General features: G+C 43.2%; 1 protein-coding gene and 1 non-coding gene across 3 annotated transcripts in view; both read right to left on the bottom strand.

Moving 5' to 3' along the window:
- The window catches only part of gopc (golgi-associated PDZ and coiled-coil motif containing), a 54,916-nt gene extending 35,008 nt beyond the window's left edge, over positions 1–19,908 (bottom strand). Inside the window, exon 1 of one of the 2 annotated variants that reach the window (XM_073057404.1) lies at positions 19,501–19,908. In XM_073057404.1, the coding sequence (XP_072913505.1) occupies positions 19,501–19,776 (276 nt within the window). In that variant the 5' untranslated portion in view covers positions 19,777–19,908. The remainder of the gene's footprint in view (positions 1–19,500) is intronic. The other variant, XM_073057405.1, reaches the window with a different exon arrangement.
- Positions 19,909–20,582: 674 nt separating this feature from the next.
- trnac-gca (transfer RNA cysteine (anticodon GCA)) lies at positions 20,583–20,654 on the bottom strand. The gene has a single exon. It is a non-coding gene; the product is annotated as a tRNA-Cys (tRNA).
- Positions 20,655–22,418: the final 1,764 nt, after the last annotated feature.

Genomic DNA, 22,418 nt, shown 5'->3' with positions numbered 1-22,418 from the left:
GCATGCAATCACCAACACTGGTCCCCTACAATTCGTCTACCAACACAACCAATCAACAGATGACGCAATAACCACAGCTCTACACACCGTCCTTACACACCTGGAGAAGAGGGATGCTTATGAAATTGCTGTTCTTGGATTACAATTCAGCATTCAACAACATAATTCCCTCCAAGTTTGACAAGAAGCTCAGAGACCTCAGCCTTCACCCTGCCTTGTGCAGCTGGATCCTGAACATCCTGTCAGATCACCAGCTGGTGGTAAAAGTGGGCATCCTCACCTCTGCCCCTCTGAACCTCAACATAGAAGCCCCTCAGAGCTGTGTCCCCTCCTTTACTCCCTGTATACCCTGGACTGTATCACCACCCACAGCTCCAAACTGCTAATTAAATTTGCAGATAATACTACTGTAACGCTCACGCGATCGGTTGATGTATGTCTGGGGGAATCTGTCCACCCGCTAAACCGTGTCTCCCGTTTCCGTGGATGCTGTGAAATGCAGACTGGTACAAACTCGCACATACAATATCAAACCGCACACCATGTACGTTTACAGAATACACTTTATAAATCTTACTAGAACTAGGTAATTAATAGCAATACAATATATGTGAAAGAAAAGAAAGAAAAGGCGCCAAAACTTATTAGAGTTCAGTCAATTTGTGCACAACCGTTGGAGCTCAACTATCGAAGTCTTCGGTCCACTATTCGATCTTCTCCAACCTCCTCGACCCGTCGCCTGGGACCAACCTTGGTGGTCGACCAGCGCACATCCAGCACGACCTCCTTCCTCTCGATCTCCCCTCCATCTCCCCAAAAGCCCGCACAACACTAGCTTACAGACCCACAAGACAGAATAACATCTATCCAAATTGGTTAACAAATGAATACAATTCTCGTTATCAGTAATTATAACCCAAACAAGCTGCGAGAGAAAGCACTCTCTCACCATACAGAAGCATTCTTACCTCTAACATAACAAAGAAGCCATGTTGATTAACATATGCAGTAACATAAAGAAGAAACCCCTTACACTTCATTGATTGGTCTTATCCCAAATAATAATGAGGCAGCCTATAGAGAAGTCATCGCCCTGACACAGTGATGTCAAGAAAACAATCTCTTCCTCAATGTCTCAAAAACAAAAGAGGTAGTTGTGGACTACAGGAGAAATGGAGACAGGCTAACCCCTATTGACATCAATGGATCTGGGGTAGAGAAGGTGAACAGCTTTAAGTTCTTCAGCATACACAACACCAAAGATCTCACGTGGTCTGTACATACTGGCTGTGTGGTGAAAATGCACAACTGTGCCTCTTTCACCTCAAACAGTTGAAGGAGATTGGCATGAGTGCCCCAAACCTAAGGACTTTCTACAGGGACACAATTGAGAGCATCTGACTGGCTGCATCACTGCCTGGTATGGGAACTGTACTTCTCTCAATCGCAGAGCTCTGCAGAGAGTGGTGCGGACAGCCCAGCGCATCTGTAGATGTGAACTTCCCATTATTCAGGACATTTACAGAGATAGGTGCATAAAAAGGGCCCAAAGGATCATTGGGGACCTGAGTAACCCCAACTACAAACTGCTCCAGCTGCTACCATCCAGGAAATCGTACCACAGCATAAAAGCCAGGACAAACCAGCTCCCGGACAGCTTCTTCCACCAGGCCATCAGAATGATTAATTCACACTGACACAATTGTATTTCTATTGTAATTCTATTTCTATGACCACTTGTTGTAGAGCCTCCCTCTCTGCCATAGTACAGATTCTGTGTCATATATTGATGATGCATGTTAGGATGCTCTCTACTGCACATCTGTAGAAGGACACGAGTATCGATGTGCATAGTCCAACTCCCTTCAGCCTCCTCAGAAAGTTGAGGCATTAATGAGTTTTCTCGTAGACCCCGCTGTAGGCCATCTCATCATTGTTGGTGATGAGCCCCACCACTGTCATGTATTTTACATTGAATACAGAAGGCCAAGTTGCACCCAGCAAGTAACACTTCTTATTTTAATTACTGACAATCTACCCCCAGTTTTAAAAGAACACCTTCTTTTAGATAGCACCACTAACTTTTTTTCACTTTTGACTTTCTTCATTTCCATCTTATCCTCTTTCTCTCCACCCCTCCCTCTTCAAAACATTTTTGACTTCTTCAGTTTCATGAAAGGCACCAGTGTGTGACAGTTTTTCTTTGCATAGATGATACCCAACCATGAAAAATTAAAAATCTCTTTTAATTGTGTAGATTGCCTAGATATCTGTGAATGTCACAGTGTTAATATAACTGAACAACAGTAACAATAGAATGATTATTAGAAACATTATTACTATTGACTGGATGAACTTATGCTGCGCTGAAATGGATAAACTTGTGCAATACAGTTCATGAAAAAATATGTACATAGGTTCCATTCTAAAGAACTAAAAACATTGACGGTCAACACAAATATCCTTTCCAATAGTTGCATCTATGAAATAAAAGGAACCAACATGCCAGTGAGCATATTCTAAGTTAGTAGAAAGATGGCATAATCCTTCAGATAATAAACAACTCCAATTAATCAAGTGCCCAAACACTGCTAAGTATTGTCCGTGAATCTATCAAATATAGGAGCAGAATTAGGCCATTTGGCCAATTGAGTCCGCTCCACCATTTCATTGTGGCTGATCCATTTCCCCCTCAGCCCCAGTCTCCTGCCTTCTCCCCATACCCTTTCATGCCCTCACCAGTCAAGAATCTATCAACCTCTTCCTTAAATATTGGCCTCCTTAGCTGGTGAGGCAAGAATTTCACAGATTCACTACTCTCTGGCTAAACAAATTCCTCCGCATCACATTCTAAATGGGCATCCCTCTACTCTGAGACTGTGTCCTCTGGTCTCAGACCACTGTCCACTCTAGGAAATGTCCTCTCCACATCCAGTCTATCGAGGCTTTTCAACATTCGATAAGCTTCAATGAGATCCCCCCCTCATTCTTCTGAATTCGTGTGAGTACAGGCCCAGAGCTATGAAACACTCCTCATATGATAAGCCTTTCAATCACGGAATCATTTTCGTAAGTGTCCTTTGAACCTTCTCAATGTCACTACATTTTTTTGTCATTGAATTTTAAACCTGGTGAGATTAACTGAAAAAATAAAAAGGGCATAACTATTTTTGATCACTTTAAGCTACTGGTCCTTATTGACTATGCCTTCAGTGGCCACATTATTAGGTACACCTGCTCGTTCCTGCAACTATCTAATAAGCCATCATGTGGCAGCAACTCAATGCATAGACGCATGCAGACATGGTCAAGGGGTTCAGTTTTTGTTCACTGCAAATATCAGAATGGTGAAGAAATGTGATCTAAGTGACACTGAATGTTAATGCTTGTTGGTGCCCGACAGGGTATCTCAGAAACTGTAGATCTCATGGGATTATTTATTTATTTACTTACTTATACACAACAGTCTCTAGAGTTTACAGAGAATAGTGTGAAAAACATCCAGCAAGTGGCAGTTCTGTAGGCAAAAATGCCTTGTTAATGAGTGAGATCAGAGGAGATGGCCAGACCAGTTCAAGCTGACAGGAAGGCGACAGTAACTCAAATAACCACACGTTACAAGAGTGGTGTGCGGAAGAGCATCTCTAAATGCACAGCACACTGAACCTTGAAGTGGATGAGCTACAGCAGCAGAAGATCATAAATGTTCACTCAGTGGCCACTTTATTAGGTATGGGAGAAACCTAATAAAGTGGCCACTGAGCAAATATAAAGTATTGACAAATCCATACAAGGCATTTCTCAGTAAAACTACTGCATGGGTGAAAACAGCTTCACTGTGGAGACACTTGTCAATAGTCAGCAATTTGAACTACATAATGTTAAAGTAATCATTTTGCTGCATCTTTACTTAAAGGCAAGCCAACAATGACAATACAGGTCATCCCTAACAGGTTTTGCTGGGCTGCACTAACCTTTCAAAGGGATTTGGTACAGGCCTTCATGGCTGCATTGTAACCACATCCAAACACATACCTGTACAAATTCAAAAGTCCAATGTACGTAGATTCATTCCTGAAAATGGCAAAATACTGTATACTCCCTCCACTCTTAGTAATTGTTCTTTCACATCTGTCTTATGTGCTTTTAATTACATGCATTACAATTCCTTGGAAGTATGGTTATACATAATGAGTGGTTTTGCGCATTTTCCAACTTACAGCCAAAATCTTGGTTTTACATATCATCTCTTAACATAGCAAAAGCATCTCAAGACAATAAGACATAGAAGCAGAATTAGGCCATCAAATCTCATCCCTTCATAAAAGCAATCACACAAAATTTTACTCTCTTATCATGCGCAAAACATAAAAATTACTAATTCACTATATTAAATTTTACAAATCCAAACAATCCTGTGACATTGTCAAAAAGTAATCAAGTTAGTATTATTCATATCTGATGAAGGGGTAATATGTTGAGCTATGGCTTTCAAATCCTTTTTAATATGTCAAGAAATAAAATTTTACTACTATTATTCATAAAAACAGTAGATTCAGTCTCATGGATGTGTAAATCTGGTTGTGATTATCGTATACTTAATTGTTCTTTATTTGCAGGATTCAAATGTACAAAATAAGAGGTTTTTTTCCAGCCAGTTCTTTTTCCTATTAAGCAACTGCAGTCATTTACACATCATCCTATTGGTCAGTCATTTCATTCCACGCATGGTAAGAATTACTGTGGTAATGACTAGAACACAAACTATTTGTTAAACTTAAAGTACAAAAACCAATGAAAGAGTAATCATGCGAGTTGTTCAAGTGATTGTTGAGCCTGATCCACAGGTTCTACTGGTGCTTATCACATTTCTTTCTCTTAGATAATCCCTCAGGGTGATGGATGATTTATTTTTTACTCCAGTCCTAAGACGGCTGAAGATTTCTGCGTGGGATCATTTGATGCAGCGAATGGGTGGGTAGTCAGGAATGTTGTGCAGTCCTACCATAGGATGTAAAAGGCTGCAATGTGCTCCTACTATAACCCCTGAAGAACATGGGACCTTCCTGGATTCTGTCCTTCACCCTGAATGGTTGTGGCCAGTGATTGAAGTGAACTTCTTCAATGAGGATGTTACATTGCATAGGAAGACTTTGGGTCCCTTGAAGCATTTACTCTATTTTCTTTCTTCTATATAATGTATTGCATTGAACTGCTGCTGCTTTAAATAAAATAAATTCCACGACATATGCCGGTGATAATAAACCTGATTCTGAAATCTCTTGATATTGGAGAAGCATTCATGCTTCAAGAAATGTGCATGGCCAAAGCCTCGCTGCTGGATATGTTGGCCTGTCAAAAGGATATTAAAATTGGTCTGCAAATCTATTTGTTGGATCTTTGGTCATGGTGTTAGTTCCCCTGGTGTTTTGTGCGTTTGCCATGATCCCAAAAGATGGGGATGACAGATTTGCCGCAAAACATAGTACTGAGTTTGGCAACACGAGTGAATCTGCAGATGCTGGAAATAAATAAAAAACACAAAATGCTGGCAGAACTCAGCAGGCCAGACAGCATCTTTGGGAGGCGGTAATAACGACGTTTCGGGCCGAAACCCTTCATCAGGAGTACTGAGTTTGGGATCTTTATCTTTGAATACTCCTTTCCTCATTTCAAGCCAAATTAGTACATTAGAGCCTTAGGCAAGTTTCAACAGTCATTCTTCATTGAGAGGAGGCTCTCAAGATAAGGAAATTATCTCCTTTTTCCTGAGTTTCATTTTGGACCTGGACTTTCCAGACTGTGGACCAGAGGCATGATGGTAGACCACCTTAGTTTTTCAGCTGTTTAGTGTGAGCTGCATTCCTTTGTAAAATTCAGTGAAGTTAACAACTTGGGGGACTAATCTCTGGGAAAGTCAGCAGTGGATGGCAATTTAGTGACTGTGGTTGATCAGCCCGCAATCTGTAATAGAGATGAATATTTAGTGGACTAAATCCATAATAAGGAGAAGCTCATATTGGAACACACACAAAACGGTGGAGGAATTTAGCAGGCCAGGCAGCATCTATGGAAAAAAAAAGTACCGTTGACATTTCAGGCCGAGACCATTTGGCGGGACTGGAGTGGGGGAAAAAAAATGAAGAGTAGATTTAAAAGAAGCGGGAGGGGAGAGAGAAACACAAGGTGATAGATGAAACCAGAAAGGGGGGGGGGGAATGAAGTAAAGAGCTGGAAAGTTGATTGGTAAAAGAGATACAAGGCTGGAGAAGGGAGTCTGATAGGAGAAGACAGAAGACCATGGAAGAAAGAAAAAGGGGGGAAGGAGCACCAGAGGGAGGTGGTGGTGAAGCAAGGAGATAAGGTGAGAGACAGAAGAGAGGGAAAAGAGGACGGGATATGGTGGGGGTGGGGGGCATTACCAGAAGTTCAAGAAATCGATGTTAATGTCATCAGGTTGGAGGCTACCCAGACAGGTGTTGTTCCTCCAACCTCAGTGCGGCCTCTTCACAACAGTAAAGGAGGTCATGGATTGACATATTGGAACAGGAATGGGAAGTAGAATTAAAATTGAATTGAATTGAATTGAATTGACTTTATTGCTTACATCCTTCACATACATTAGGAGTAAAGATCTTTATGTCTCCATCTAAATATGCAACAGTAATTTACAATAATTTATAATAAATAAAACTGTCAACGTAACATAGAGTACACTTAAATCAGCGTGAGTTAATCACTCTAATGGCCTGGTGGAAGAAGCAGTCCCAGAGCCTGTTGGTCCTGGGTTTTTATGCTGCAGTATCATTTCCTGGATGGTAGCAGCTGGAACAGATTGTGGTTGGGGTGACTTGGGTCCCCAATGATCCTACAGGCCCTTTTTACACACCTGTCCTTGTAGATGTCCTGAATCATGGGAAGTTCACAACTACAGATGCGCTGGGCTATTCACACCACTCTCTGCAGAATCCTGTGATTAAGGGAGGCACAGTTCCCATACCAGGCAGTGATGCAGCCAGTCAGAATGTTCTCAATTGTGCCCCTGTAGAAAGCTCTTAGGATTCCGGGGCCCATACCAAACTTCCTCAACTGTCTGAGGTGAAAGAGGCACTGTTGTGTCTTTTTCGCCACACAGCTGGTGTGTGCAGACCACGTGAGGTCCTCGGTAATGTGGATGTCAAGAAACTTAAAGCTGTTTACCCTCTGAACCCCAGATCATTTGACGTCAATAGGGGTTAGCCTGTCTCCATTCCTCCTGTAATCCACAACCAGCTCATTTGTTTTTGCGACATTGAGGGGAGGTTGTTTTCTTGACACCACTGTGTCAGAGAGATGACACCTTCCCTGTAAGCCACCTCGTAATTGTTTGAGAGAAGACCAATCAATGTAGTGTCGTCGGCAAATTTAATTATCAGATTAGAGGTGTGGGTAGCGACAGAGTCATAGGTATACAGGGGGTAAAGAAGGGAACTTAGTACACAGCACTGAGGGGCTTCTGTGTTGAGGGTCAGAGGGGCAGAGGTGAGGGAGCCCACTCTTACAACCTGCTGGTGATCTGACAGGAAGTCCAGGATCCAGCTGCACAAGGCAGGGTGAAGGCCAAGGTCTCTGAGCTTCTTATCGAGCCTGGATGGAACAATGGTGTTGAATGCTGAACTGTAGTCCAAGAACAGCATTCTCACATAAGCATCCTTCTTCTCCAGATATGCAAGGATGTTAAGTAGAGCAATGGCTATTGCGTCATCTGTCGGTTGTGTCGATAGGCGAATTGTAGGGGATCCAGTTTGGGTGGTAGCAAGCTGCAGATATAATCCTTGACCAGCCTCTCAAAGCATTTGCTTATTGAGGTGAGTGCGACAGGACGTCAGTTGTTCAGGTATGTTACCTTAGTCTCTTTCTAAAATAAAAGGCCCTTGTGGCTAAAGGGATCGGGGGTATGGAGAGAAAGCAGGTACAGGGTTCTGAGTTGGATGATCAGCCATGATCATACTGAATGGCAGTGCAGGCTCAAAGGGCCGAATGGCCTACTCCTGCACCTATTTTCTATGTTTCTATGGTCTTTTTTGGTACAGGGACAATGGTGGATAATTTGAAGCAGGAGGGCACTCTACACTGGGAGAGGGAGAGATTAAAAATGTCTGTAAACACACCTGCCAGCTATGCTGTGCACATCCTGAGTACTTGCCCTGGGATGCCATCCGATCCCGCAGCCTTGCGATTGTCCACTCATTGGAAATACCTGCGTACCTCAGCCTCAGAGACGACCGGATTGCAGGCTGTAGCGGTGGCTTTCCTCGGAGGAGGGCATCGAACCGAGCGTAAATGTGATTGATTGCATCTCGAAGAGAGGCTGTGATATTGGTGGCACCACTATGTTTGGCTTTGAAGTCTGCGATGGTATGCAGCCCTCACCACAAGTCACGTGCTAGTGGTTGTGAATCTTGACTCAATCTTGTCCCTGTATTATTGTTTCACAGCTTTGATAGCTTTGCTCAGATCATAGCTGCTTTTCTTGAGCTCTAGCCAATCGCCAGCGATGTACGCTCTATGTCACGCTGTAAGTACTGCTCGCACGGAACTACTGACCCCGGGGTTTCTGGTTCAATAAGACCCTGACCAATTTCTGGGGGTGCACTTCCGGATGAAATACATGACTCTATCAGTGAACTTGGAGACAACCTCATCATGGAAGACATTCCAGTCAACATCATCAAGCAGTCCTGCAGCATGGAGGCCGATTGGTCGGACCAACAGTAGATGGTTTTAATAATGGTTGTCTCTTGTTTCAGCTCCTGCCTGTACGTCAGCAAAAGCAAGATCAAAGAGTGATCTGATTTTCCAAAAGTTGGGCGAAGGAGAGCTTTGTAAGCGTTGCAGGAGTGTAACAGAGGTCAAGCATCTTATCTCCACGAGTGCTCACCTGGATGTGCTGACAAAACTTTGAGAGACTTTCGTCAGCAACGCTCGAGTAAAGTCACCGGCAACAATGAAGGCAGCCTCTGGTTGTGCAGTCTCAAACGTTTTGATGGTCTTGTACAATTCCCTGAGGGCCAGTATCAGCCTGTGGCAGAATGTACACCGTGATGATAACAGACATGAACTCCTTAGGCAGCCAGTAGGGTCTGAACAGCAGCACCAGGTATTCCAGGTCTGAGGAACATAAGGATTTGACTGCATGCACATTCTGGGGGTCGCACCATGCATTGTTGACCACAAAGCATATCCCTCGACCTTTACTCTTCCCAGAGAGGTTTTTTGACCTGTCCGCCTGGAACCCAGAGGGCTCACTGGCCCGATCCAGTATCTCCTCCGTCAGCCAGGTCTCCACAAAGCACAAAAATTGCATTCCTTTGTTTCCTGCTTATAGGAGATTCTGGATGTCAGTTCACAAAGCTTGTTGTCCAGGGACTGAACGTTAGCCAGGAATATGCTAAGGAGCAGCGGTCGACTTACGCCATCTCAACCTCACCAGGCGCTGGCCCTTCCCCCTCGCCTCTGGCGCTTCTTCTGAGGTGGTAGCGGTGTAAGAGATGAGTCTCCCATGGATCGCGCAAGCAGGGGATCCCAGTGTAGGAAAGGCGGCACATAGTGAGTAAATGCTGTTTTTCCGATGTTCAGAAGGGTCAGTCTATCGTATCTGATGTGACTATCAGCTACTTGAACAGAAAATAATAAGAAAATCATAGAAATTACTAGTATACTGTAGATTTGGAATGGAGCTCACAACACAGCCGCCGTACGCCGAGTGGCCACTGGGAGATCCCACTTTTTCTGGCTCATTGGAAGTGAGTTCATGTACTGCACTTTCTCTATGAGTTGGTCTATGATGAACAGTTAAGTATTAGAGCTTGCATGCCATCAAACAGTAAATATGGAATGATAATGTGTTTCTGAGGACAATAAAACTTGAGAAAGATGCCCATTATCAGCCTTAGTCAAAGACTTTTATGAAGTTGAAGGCAGACATGCATAGAGCTGGATGAATTCTATTTATCAATGAGTTTACTGCATGGTGAAGATCGTATCTGACTCTTGACAAGCAGATTCCACATTGCAACTCTTGTAAGGAGAGCTTCGGTCACTGGTAAACAGTTGAAAAAATAGTTGCAATGGCAGACAACAGGGAAATCCTCTGTGGGTATTGCAATTGCTCATCTCTATTCCTGAAGATTATCTCTAAGGTACCTTCTCTTCCCAAATGGTGAAGATCTTCAAAGAGCTTTTTTTTGGCATCAGCTGCCTCTCAGTCCTTAGGTTTGGACTATAGAGGGCTTTGGTGATGCTTAACATTCCAAGCATATTACAGATATCAACAGTTGGTGGACCTCTGTATTCTTTCAACCCAGAGCCTGTTCTTTAGGTCTCAGATGCTTATTTGCTGGTCCTTGGCCTTCAGAAAATCCCTTATTCCTATGAAATGGAGAAACCTGCAGAAAACATCTGGCCCAGATGTTGTCACTGGCCATGTCCTTAGATCCTGCGAAAAGCAGCTGGTGGGGATATCTGAACATATTTCACTGCAATATTGAGGATTTGCTATTCCCTGTATGTCTTCAGAAGTGCACCACACTGATACAAGTTGGATTTTTGCACATTAGTTATGATAAACAAAGCCCAGAGATAACCCTTGTTTTAAATGCTGAGATGACAAGGAGTTAACTTTTGTCTCATTATTAAAGAGACATTAACCCAGTTCCTGAACTGGAGGTGGCACTGAAGCTACAACAGAGCACTTCACAGATATTACAATTAAAATCACGGTGCAATGTACAGATGGCGTAGATGGCTCTGATTGGATCTAATCAAAGATGCCATTCTGTCCAAGATTTTTGACTATCACAGGAACTGCATCCACCTAGATAAGTGGAGAGTTTCCATCACACTCTGACCTTTCCTTGAAGAAAATGTAAAGACTTTGGGACTCTGCAATGGCAAATATGGTTGAACCTGAAAGCTTGAGATGGTTAGCGTCTAGCACTTGCATGGTGTGAATTTACCTGCTGAATAAGCAATACCTGAATTTCTTCAGATACATGAAGTATAAAAGAGAGGCAAGAGTGGATATCAGACAACTGGAAAATTCTGCTTAAGAGGTAGTATGGGGACAAGGAGATGGCGAACGAACTGAATAAGTATTTTGCTTCAGTCTTCACTATGGAAGACAGTAGCAGTATGGTGGAAGTTCCAGGTGTCAGGGGTCATGAAGGGTGTTAAGTTACCATTACTAGAGAAAAGGTTTTTGGGAAACTGAAAGGTCTGAAGATAGATAAGTCACCTGGACCAGATGGTGTACACCCCAGGGTTCTGAAGAGATTGAGGAGGCATTAGTAATGATCTTTCAAGAATCACTAGATTCTGGAATGGTTCTGGAACAATGGAAAACTGCAAAAGTCACTCCACTCTTCAAGAAGGGAAAGAGGCAGAAGAAACTAAATGTCAGTAGTTAGGAAGGTGTTAGAGTTGATTATTAAGGATCAGGTCTCAGAGTACTTGAAAGCACATGAATTGAATTGAATTTATTTAACTCTCACATCCATCCCACAAGTCTAATGACTTGTAGAAAAAAGCTGTCCCGTAGCCTGTTGGTCCTGGCTTTACTGCTGCGGTACTGTTTGCCAGATGGAAGCAGCTAAAACAGTTTATGGTTAGGGTGACTGGTGTCCTCGATGATCCTCCAGGCCTTCTTTACACACCTGCTACTGTAAATATCCTCAATGGAGGGAAGTTCACATCCACAATGTGCTGGGCTGTCTGTACCACTCTCTGCGGTGCCTTGCGATCAAGGTTAAAGCAGTTCCCGTATCAGGTGGCGATACAGCCAGTCAGGATGCTCTCAATGGTGCCGCTGCAGAAGGTCTTGAGGATTTGGGGGCTCATGCTGAATTTCATTCAGTTGCCTGAGGTAGAAGAGTCTCTGTTGTGCTTTTTTTTCCCCCGTACAGCCGGTGAGATCTTCAGTGATGTGCATACTGAGGAAACTGAAACTACTCACCCTCTCAAATGCAGTCACATTGATGTTGATTAAGGTGAGCCTGTCTCTGTTCCTCCTATAATCCACCATCAGCTCTTTTGTTTTTTGGACATTAAGGGAGAGGTTGTTATCCTGGCACCATTGTGTCAGGGTGTTAACCTCTCTCCTCTGTAGGCTATTTTTTTATGACTAGAAACAAAGCCAATCAATGTCATGACATCTGCAAATTTGATCAGCAGATGATACAATAGGCCATAGTCAGCATGGCCTCAAGGGAAAAACTTGTTTGACAAATCTGTTGCAATTCTTTGAAGAAATAAAAACAGGATAGACAAAGGTAATTAGTTGATGTTATGTACTTGGATTTTCAGAAGGCCTTTGACAAAGTGCCATACAGGAGGCTGATTAACAAGCTAAGAGCCCATAGTATTACAGGAAAGATTCTAGCATGGATAAAAGTGGCTGGTTGGTAGGCAGCAAAGAGTGGGAATAAAGGGAATCTTTGCTGGTTGGCTGCTGGTGACTGGTGGTGTTCCACAGGGGTCTGTGCTGGGACCAATTCTTTTTACGTTATATGGACTTGAACATATTACGAGAATGGGCAAAGAAGTGGCAGTGTCAGGAAGTGTACCATTCTGCACTTTGGTAGAAGAAATTAAGAGGTTAACTATTTTCTAAATGGAGAGAAAATACAAAACAACTGAGGTACAAAGGGACTACAAGGATTCCCTACAGGTTAATTTGCAGGTTAAGTTTGTGGTGAGGTGTGGTAAATGCAATGTTAGCTTTCATTTCAAGAGGACTAGAATATAGAAACAAGCATGTAAGGTTGAGACTTTATGAAGCACTGGTAAAGCCACACTTGGCATACTGTGAGCAGTTTTGGGCCTCCTAAATTAGAAAGGATGTGCTTAAACTGGAGCCGGTTCAAAGGAAGTTCATGGAAATGATTCCAGGATTGAATGGATATGAAAACCTGGGTCCGAATTCAGAAGATTGAGAGGTGCCCTCATTGAAACCTATCAAATGGTGAAAGGCCTTGATAGAGTGGATATGGAAAGGATGTTTCCTATGGTGGGAGGGTCTAAGACCAGAGGACACAGCCTCAGAATAGAGGGTCATTTTCTTAGAATGGGGATGAGAAGGAATTTCTTATGGTGACATATACATACTTCCACGTTTGAGCACCGCTTCTCCAATACTGTTATCAAGATTGTGGCAAAATCAGAGAGCTACTAATAAGATAGAGAAGCCTTCACCTGAACAGTTAACAGAAGAGTGTTCCTTTGTTGCAGATCTACTTTGTTCATTAACTTCTGCTCTAATGGCCACGCCAGAAACAATGCAAGTGGAGATATCCCGTTACATAGCATAGGAATGGGATTAGATTTCATCAGTGCACTGCCCACAAAGTGGAGCAGTGGAAACTGATGTTTCATCATACACAAGGAATATTAGTGTTATAGCAATAAAGCACAAAAACACTCCCTTTGACTAATCACGTCAGCACCGGTAGTCAAGTACCCATCTTAATTTCCAATAGTCGGCCTGCAGCATTCTAAGCCATGGAATCTCAATGCACATCTGAATACTCCATAAATGCTGGAAGATCACCTGTCCCCACACAACTCAGGCAGTGTGTTCTGGATTTCAACCACACCCTTCCTCAGAGGTCCTACCTTTAATCTGATACATTCTTATATGCACCATTGCCAAGGGATAGAGTTCCTTATTATCCACCCTGTCTTTAGACATAGACATAGCCATAGAAATCTACAGCATATTACAGGTCCTTCAGCCTACAATGTTGTGCTGACTAGGTAACCTACTCTAGAATTTCCCTATCACATAGCCCTCTAATTTTTCTAAGCTCCATGCTCCTATCTAAGAGGATCTTAAAAGCCTATTGTATTCACTTCTACCACTGTCACTAGCAGTACATTCCATGCACTCATGACTTTCTGTGTAAAGAAACTTACCTCTGACATCCCCCCCCCCCCCGCCCCCGAATCTACTTCCAAGTACATTAAAACTATGCCCCCTCATGTTAGCCATTTCAGCCCCGGGGAATGCCTCTGACTATCCACACGATCAATGCCTCTCATCATCTTACAAACCTCTATCAAGTCACCTCTCATCCTCCGTCGCTCCAAGGAGAAAAGACCAAGTTCACTCAACCTTCTCTCATAAGGCATGCTCTCCAATCCAGGTAACATCCTTGTAAATCTCTGCCCCTTATAATTTTGTGTACCCTATCAAGTGTCCTCTCCACTTACAACCCTCCAAGGAAGACAAACACAGCCTATACAAATCATCCTTATAAATGAAATTTGTTCTTTGTTTTATATTCTGTGATTTTCACTCATTCTTTTCTCGCTGCCATTTGCGCAACTTGCTTTGTTGCACACGCACGCGTGTGTGTGGGGGTTGGGTGTTATGTTTCTCTTTCAACTGGTTCCATGGTTTTCTTTGTTTCCTGACTGTCTGTGGGGAAGATGAATCTCAGGGTTGTATACTGTGCATGCAGTTTGATAGTAAATGTACTTTGAATCCTTTGAAATACTCCATCTCAAGTAACATTATGCCGTAACACACACAAAATGCTGGAGGAACACAGCTGGCCAGGCAGCATCTATGGAAAAAAGTAAACTGTCAATGTTTCAGTCCGAAACCATTCATCTGATGATTAGTCTCTGCATTCTGTCTCTAGTCACCCTTGAGTTTAATGTGATTATAAAATGCTTTAGATTTTACGAAGTGGTGGCCTTGAGTCATGGCTATTTCATACACTAAAGGACATTTTTGGTGCTCAAATAACTTGAGTTATGCAGTATATTTTCAGGCAATGATATCTATTTGACATGTTAGTAGTTGATCTTATTGAAGTTTGAAGTTCATCAAAAATATAGGCTCTATATTTAGACCTGATGCAACAGCATATCTGTAACTCAAAAACATGAAAAAATCTGCAGATACTGGAAATCCAAAATACCACAAACAAAATGCTGGAGGAACACAGCAGGTCAGGTAATATCTGTGGAAAAGAATAAACAGCCAATATTTCAGGACTGAAGAAGGGACTCAGTCCGAAATGTCGACTGCTTACTCTTCACCTCACCCTTTACAGTTTCTCATTCTAACAATATTTTTAAAAAACTCTGTCCTCAACTACATATAAACAGCAGCATTAAAACTCCATCCTCGTCCAATCAACAACATTGTTGAGCACAGTTTCCAGTGAGATGTTAACAGATTAGCCTTCACCCCCAATTGGGATGCTGTAGTGGACCTTAATATTGGGCAATTCATGCATTGATATCTCCTGGAGACACGGATGCCAATGTTCATAATATTCATGCAGTGGCATGCAAAAGTTTGGGCACCCCAATCAAAATTTCTGTTACTGTGAATAGCTAAGCAAGTAAAAGATTACCTGATGTCCAAATGGCATAAAGCTAAAGATGACACATTTCTTTAATATTTTAAGCAAGATTATTTTTATTTCCATCTTTTACAGTTTCAAAATAACAAAAAAGGAAAAGAGCCCGAAGCAAAAGTTTCAGCACCCTACGTGGTCAGTACTTAGTAACACCCCCTTTGGCAAGTATCGCAGTTTGTAAACGTTTTCTGTAGCCAGCTAAGAGTCTTTCAATTCTTGTTTGGGGGATTTTCGCCCATTCTTCCTTGCAAAAGGCTTCAAGTTCTGTGAGATTCTTGGGCTGTCTTGCATGCACTGCTCTTTTTAAGATCTATCCACAGATTTTTGATGATGATTAGGTCAGGAAACTGTGAGGGCCATGGCAAAACATTCAGTTTGTGCCGCTTGAGGTAGCCCATTGTGGATTCTGAGGTGTGTTTAGGATCATTATCCTGTTGTAGAAGCCATCCTCTTTTCATCTTCAGCTTTTTTTTTTACAGATGGTGTGATGTTTGCTTCCAAAATTTGCTGATGTTTAATTGAATTCTTTCTTCCCTCTACCAGTGAAACATTCCCCGTTCCACTGGCTGCAACACAAGCCCAAAGCATGATCGATCCACCCCCATGCTTAACTGATGGAGAGGTGTTCTTTTCATGAAATTCTGCACCCTTTTTCTCCAAACATACCTTTGCTCATTGCAGCCAAAAAGTTCTATTTTAACTTAATCAGTACACAGGACTTGTTTCCACAATGCATCAGGCTTCTTTAGATGTTCCTTTGCAAACTTCTGATGCTGAATTTTGAGGTGAGGATGCAGGAAAGGTTTTCTTCTGATGACTCTTCCATGAAGGTCATATTTGTGCAGGTGTCATTGCACAGTTGAACAGTGCACCACCACTCCAGAGTCTGCTAAATCTTCCTGAAGGTCTTTTGCAGTCAAACAGGGGTTGTAATTTGCCTTTCTAGCAATCTTACGAGCAGTTTTCTCGGAAAGTTTTCTTGGTCTTCCAGACCTCAACTTGACCTCCACTGTTCCTGTTAACTGCCATTTCTTAATTACATTACGAACTGAGGAAACAGCTACCTGAAAACACTTTGCTATCTTCTTATTGCCTTCTACTGCTTTGTGGGCATCAATTATTTTAATTTTCAGAGTGCCAGGCAGCTGCTTAGAGGACCCCATGGCTGCTGATTGTTGGGACAAGGTTTGAGGAGTCAGGGTATTTATAAAGCTTTGAAATTTGCATCACCTGGCCTTTCCAGCTCGGTGCTGGGACTGCAGCTATTTACAATATACATTAATGATTTAGATGAAGGGATTAAAAGTAACATTAACAAATATACAGATGACACAAAGCTGGGTGGCAGTGTGAAATATGAGGAGGATGTTAGGAGAATGCAGGGTGACTTGGATGAGTGGGTGAGTGGGCAGATGCAGTTTAATGTGGATAAATGTGAGGTTATCCACTTTGGTGGCAAGAACAGGAAGGCAGATTACTATCTGAATGGTGTCAAGTTAGGAAAAGGGGAAGTACAACGAGATCTAGGTGCCCTTGTTCATCAGTCACTGAAAGTAAGCATGCAGGTACAGCAGACAGTGAAGAAAGCTAATGACATGTTGGCCTTCATAACAAGGGGAGTTGAGTATAGGAGCAAAGAGGTCCTTCTGCAGTTGTACAGGGCCCTGATTGGACCACACCTGGAGTATTGTATTCAGTTTTGGTCTCCAAATTTGAGGAAGGACACTCTTGCTATTGAGGGAGTGCAGCGTAGGTTCATGAGGTTAATTCCCAGGATGGCGGGACTGTCATATGTTGAAAGATTGGAGTGACTGGGCTTGTATACACCGGAATTTAGAAGGATGAGAGGGGATCTGATTGAAACATATAAGATTATTAAGGGATTGTACACAATAGAGGCAGGAAACATGTTCCCAATGTTGGGGGAGTCCAGAACCAGAGGCCACAATTTAAGAATAAGGGGTAGACCATTTAGAACGGAGTTAAGGAAAAACTTCTTCACCCAGAAGGTTCAACCTCCTTTTCTTTCCTGTCTATCCCTCCTGAATATTGAATATCCCTGGATGTTGAGCTCCTATCCTTGGTCACCCTGGAGCAATGTCTCTGTGATCCCAACTACATCATATTCATTAATAACTATCTGCACATTCAATTCATCCACCTTGTTACAAATGCTTCTCGCATTGACACACTAAGCCTTCAGGCTTGTTTTTACAACACTCTTAGCCCTTCTACAATTATGTTGAAAAGTGGCTCTTTTTGCTTTGTGCCCTGGATTTGCCTGCCTACCACTTTTACTTTTCACCTTACTACTTCTTGCTTCTACCCTCATTTTACACCCCTCTGTCTCTCTGCACTTGTTCCCATCCCCCTGCCACATTAGTTTAAAGCCTCCTGAACAGCAAACAGTAGCAAATGCTCCCCCTAGGACATTGGTTCCAGTCTAGCCCAGGTGCAGACCATCCTGTTTATACTAGTCCCACCTCCCCCAGAACTGGTTTCAATGCCCCAGAAATTTGAATCCCTCCCCCTTGCACCATTTTTCAAGCCACATATTCATCTGAAATATCCTCCTATTTCTACTCTGACTAGCACGTGGCACTGGCAGTAATCCAGAGATTATTACCTTTGTTTATCTTTTTAGTTTATCTCCTAACTCCCTAAATTCACCTTGTAGGACCTCATCCCGTTTTTTACCTATATCGTTGGTACCTATGTGCACCATGACCACTGGCTGTTCACCCTCCCATTCCAGAATGTCCTGCAGCCGCTCAGAGACATCCTTGACCCTTGCACCAGGGAGGCAACATACCATCCTGGAGTCTCATTTGCGGCCGCAGAAACACCTATCTATTCCCCTTACAATCGAATCCCCCATCACTATAGCTCTCCTACTCCTTTTCCTTCCCTCCTGTGCCGCAGAGCCACCCATGGTGCAATGAACTCGGCTGTTGCTGCCTTCCCCTGATGAGACATCTCCCCCAACAGTATCCACAACAGTATATCTGTTTAGGAGGGAGATGACCCCAGGGGACTCCTGCACTACCTGCCTACTGCTACGCTGTCTAGTGGCCACCCCTTCCCTTTCTGCCAGTGTAGCCTTTACCTGCAGTGTGGCCAACTCACTGAACGTGCTATTCACGACTTTCTCAGCATCGCGGATGCTCCAGTATGAATCCAATCACAGCTCCAGACGCTCAATGCAGTCTGCCAGAAGCTGCAGTTGGACACACTTCCTGCACACAGTCGTCAGGGACACTGGAAGTATCCCTGATTTCCCACATGCTGCAGGATGAACAAACCACGGGGCCAATCTCAGCTGCCACGACCTACCCAATACTTGCCTCAACTTTTGAGACTTTCTCCTTTGAAAGGAACTTACCCGGCCTTACCTCACTCCTGCACCTATTGTCTATTGTCCTAACAATGACTGTGAACAAGCCATAGTCTTAACAAGCTAATTAAGGTCTGAGACCTTGGTAAAAGTTATCTGAGAGCTCAAATCTCTTGGAGTGCCCAAACTTTTGCATGGCGCTCCTTTCCTTTCTTTTCCACTCTAAAATCGTACAAAACAAAAATAATACATTAATCTTCCTTAAAATGTTGAAAAGAATGTTTCATCTTTAACTTTATGACTTTTGGAGATCAGCTCATCTTCTACTCACTTAACTATTCACAGTAACAGAAATTTTGACCGGGTTGCCCAAACTTTTGCACGCCCCTGTATATTGACCTTTCCTCAGTCAGGTACTGCTTTCACTTAGACTTCTGTATCTTGCCTCCAGTCAGGAATGGTGTGAGAACATTGTCTCCATTCAGACACACAAATATATTGTTCCTTCCGTCACGGACACAGTCTCTGTTCAGACATAAATTAAACGTCCCTCACCACCACCCCCCCCCCCCCCCCCAGTCAGTTGGCTGCAACATGGCTACATTGTCTCCGTTCAAACATAAAAATATTATCCCTCGCCCCCAAGCTGTGAGAAGTGTCATCATTTAGACATAAATATGATGTTCCTCAGCCACCAGACAGGGATACTGTGGTGCAGTCTCCGTTGACACTGCATAATTAAAATATCGCCCTTACCTCCAGCTTGTGGTTAATCTGGAAGACAGTCTGCGCCTTGTGACACAGCTGGGCAAAGCAGGAGCTGAGCGCCGTCATCTTCTGGCGGCCCTCATAAGTGATCTCGGACTGATCCGGGTCGATCTCACCCAGCAGCAGGTCCACGTCCACGAAGGCCTTGTCGAACTCCTTCTCCAACACTTCCAACCAGCGGAACATGGAGGGGCCGGGACCGGGGCCCGGACCAGAGCCTGTGCCGGGACCAGCCGCCGACGTGCCCCCAGCCGAAGAAGCCATGTCTGCCGCTGCGATGGAAGGAAGTCCCGGTGCCCGTCCGTCCCCTCGCTTCCTCTCACCGGCACCGCCTTCTGTTCCGGTTGTCAAGGGCCGACACTCGATTACTCCACCTGCCACCTCACAGCCAGTAGACAACCGAGCAATCGAACGGTTGCCAAGGGGACGGGGGGGGGGGGCTGGCTGCGATACGTCATCAATTCCATCTACGTGCGAAAGGAACTGAGGAAAGTGATTTTGATGGAGCAAGAACAACAATTTAATGAATTGACTCTCCGAGTTTAGACTTCGTGCTATTCGAGACAGCATTTTGCACCTAACCCATTATGTTTATGCATCATTTAGCCGAGCGAGTTGATTATTATAAAGTCAATGTTTTATTTTATATAATATTCCTACGTAAACGTGCATTTTGAGGAATTCCTTTGCTTTAAGCTTGTACTTTTACTATTTCCCCTCCTTCTCGCCTTTCCAAACAATTGTCCTCAGCAACACAAAGCCAATCTCGAGAAGGAAACATGCAACGCCAGGATGAGTTAAATTGGCTAGAGTTTCGCTGACTTCAAAAACGGTGCTTATTTCTTGTTTCTCCCTTTCAACACACACAAAATCAGGTCTAATCTCGTTCTGCAGACTTCCAGGCATACACGTATAAAGGAGGCTCTTCGGCTATAAGATCAAAGTCAAAATGCAGACTTAAATTGGAAAATAATAAATATGGTATGCACATTTGAGTCACATTCCATTTGACATGAGGAACTACAATTTGAAGGGGGTAATACACAAAATTAAAATACACAATAAAATTAAGGGGGCACCCGGATTTGAACCGGGGACCTCTTGATCTGCAGTCAAATGCTCTGCCACTGAGCTATACCCCCAGCTGATGAGGCCTGTTGTAAACACTTCCTCTATCCTTTACACCGAGCAATGCATCATTTCCTTCTTCATAGTGTTCTCTAATACTGCTGAATCGCGAAATGCAATAGAAAGACACGGCGGATCCAGCAGATTTTTACTGTTTTTGCAACATTTCTGCGCACCAGTCAACGATCTCCACTTCCTAAATCTTTGCAGGACTGTACCTTCTTTGTAATCCGAGTTTTGCAATTAAATTTGGTGAGCGGATTAAGATTTCACTTGTCAAAGAAAGGCAGTATTTTTTTAAATGCCCTTTAGCTTTGTCTTTGGTTCTATGATTCTCTCGCTCCCTGTCTGAATTAAACATAGTCGCTTTCGTCCCATATTGAGCCATACGGCAATGGAGCCATTCGGCCCATCGAGTCATTTCCGCAATTTCCCTCTCAACACGATTCTAGTGCCAACTCCCCATAACCTTCAATACTGCTGGAATTTTAACGCTGGACTGCAGTGGGAACTCAAAACCACAGCAGAGCAGATCTCACATTTTTTGAGTAACCTTTGCACTTAGATCATAACAAAACAACTAAGAGCAGAATTAGGCCATTCAGCCCATCAATGCTGCTCCAATATTCCATCATGTCAGATTTGTTATCCCTTTCAACCCCATTTTCCTTCCTTCTCCCCGTAACCTTTAACACCCTGACTAGAACCTATAAACATCTGCATTAAATATACCCAATGGTTTGGGCTGCACAGACAATTGTGGCAAAGAATTTTGACGATTCACCACCCTCTGGCTAAAGAAATTTTTCCTCATCTCTACTTTAAATGGATCTCCCTCAATGCTGTGCCCTCTGGTCCTAGACTCCCCCACCAAGGGAAACATCCTTACCACATCTACTCTGTCTAGGCCTTTCAACAATTGAAAGGATTCAATGAGGACCCCTCATCCTTCTGAATTCCAGCAAGTACAGACCCAGAGCCATCAAACATTCCTCATATGATAACCCTTTCATTCCTGAAATCATCCTTGTGAACCTCCTCTGGACCTTCTCCAATGCCAGCACATCCTTTCTTAGATGAGGAGCCCAAAACTGTTCACAACACTCAAGGTGAAGCCTCACCAGTACCTTATAAAGCCTCAACATCACATCCCTGCTCTTGTTTTCTAGATCTCTTGAAATGAATGCTAACATTGCATTTGCCTTCCTCACCCATCACTCAACCTGCAAGTTAACCTTTAGGGTGTTCTACATAGGAATTTCCAAGTCACTTTGCATCTCAGATTATTGGATTTTCTCTCCGTTTATAAAATAGTCTGCACATTTATTTCTTCTACTGAAGTGAATTCCACTATTGTAGTTCATTTGCCACTCTCTTGCCCATTCTTCTAATCAGTTTAAGTCCTTCTGAAGCCTACCTGTTTCCTCAACACTACTTGCCCTTTCACCAATCTTCTTATCATCTGCAAACTTGGCAACAAAGCCACTTAGAACATAGAACATAGAAATCTACAGCACATTTACAGGCCCTTTGGCCCACAATCTTGTGCCAACCATGTAACCTACTTTAGAAACTACCAACCACACAGCCCTCTATTTTTCTAATCTCTAAGTACCTATCTAAGAGTATCTTAAAAAACCCTATTGTATCCACCTACACCACTGTCACTGGCAGTGCATTCCACGCACCCACCATTCTCTGTGTGAAAAACTGACCTCTGACATTCCCCTTGTACCTACTTCCAAGCACCTTAAAACTATGCCTCCTCATGTTAGCCA

This window comes from Hemitrygon akajei, chromosome 9, assembly GCF_048418815.1.
Source record: "Hemitrygon akajei chromosome 9, sHemAka1.3, whole genome shotgun sequence".
NCBI classification, from domain to species: Eukaryota; Metazoa; Chordata; class Chondrichthyes; order Myliobatiformes; family Dasyatidae; genus Hemitrygon; species Hemitrygon akajei.
The sequence above is the reverse complement of the archived record's forward strand: the minus strand, read 5'-3'. Positions and strand labels throughout refer to the sequence as shown.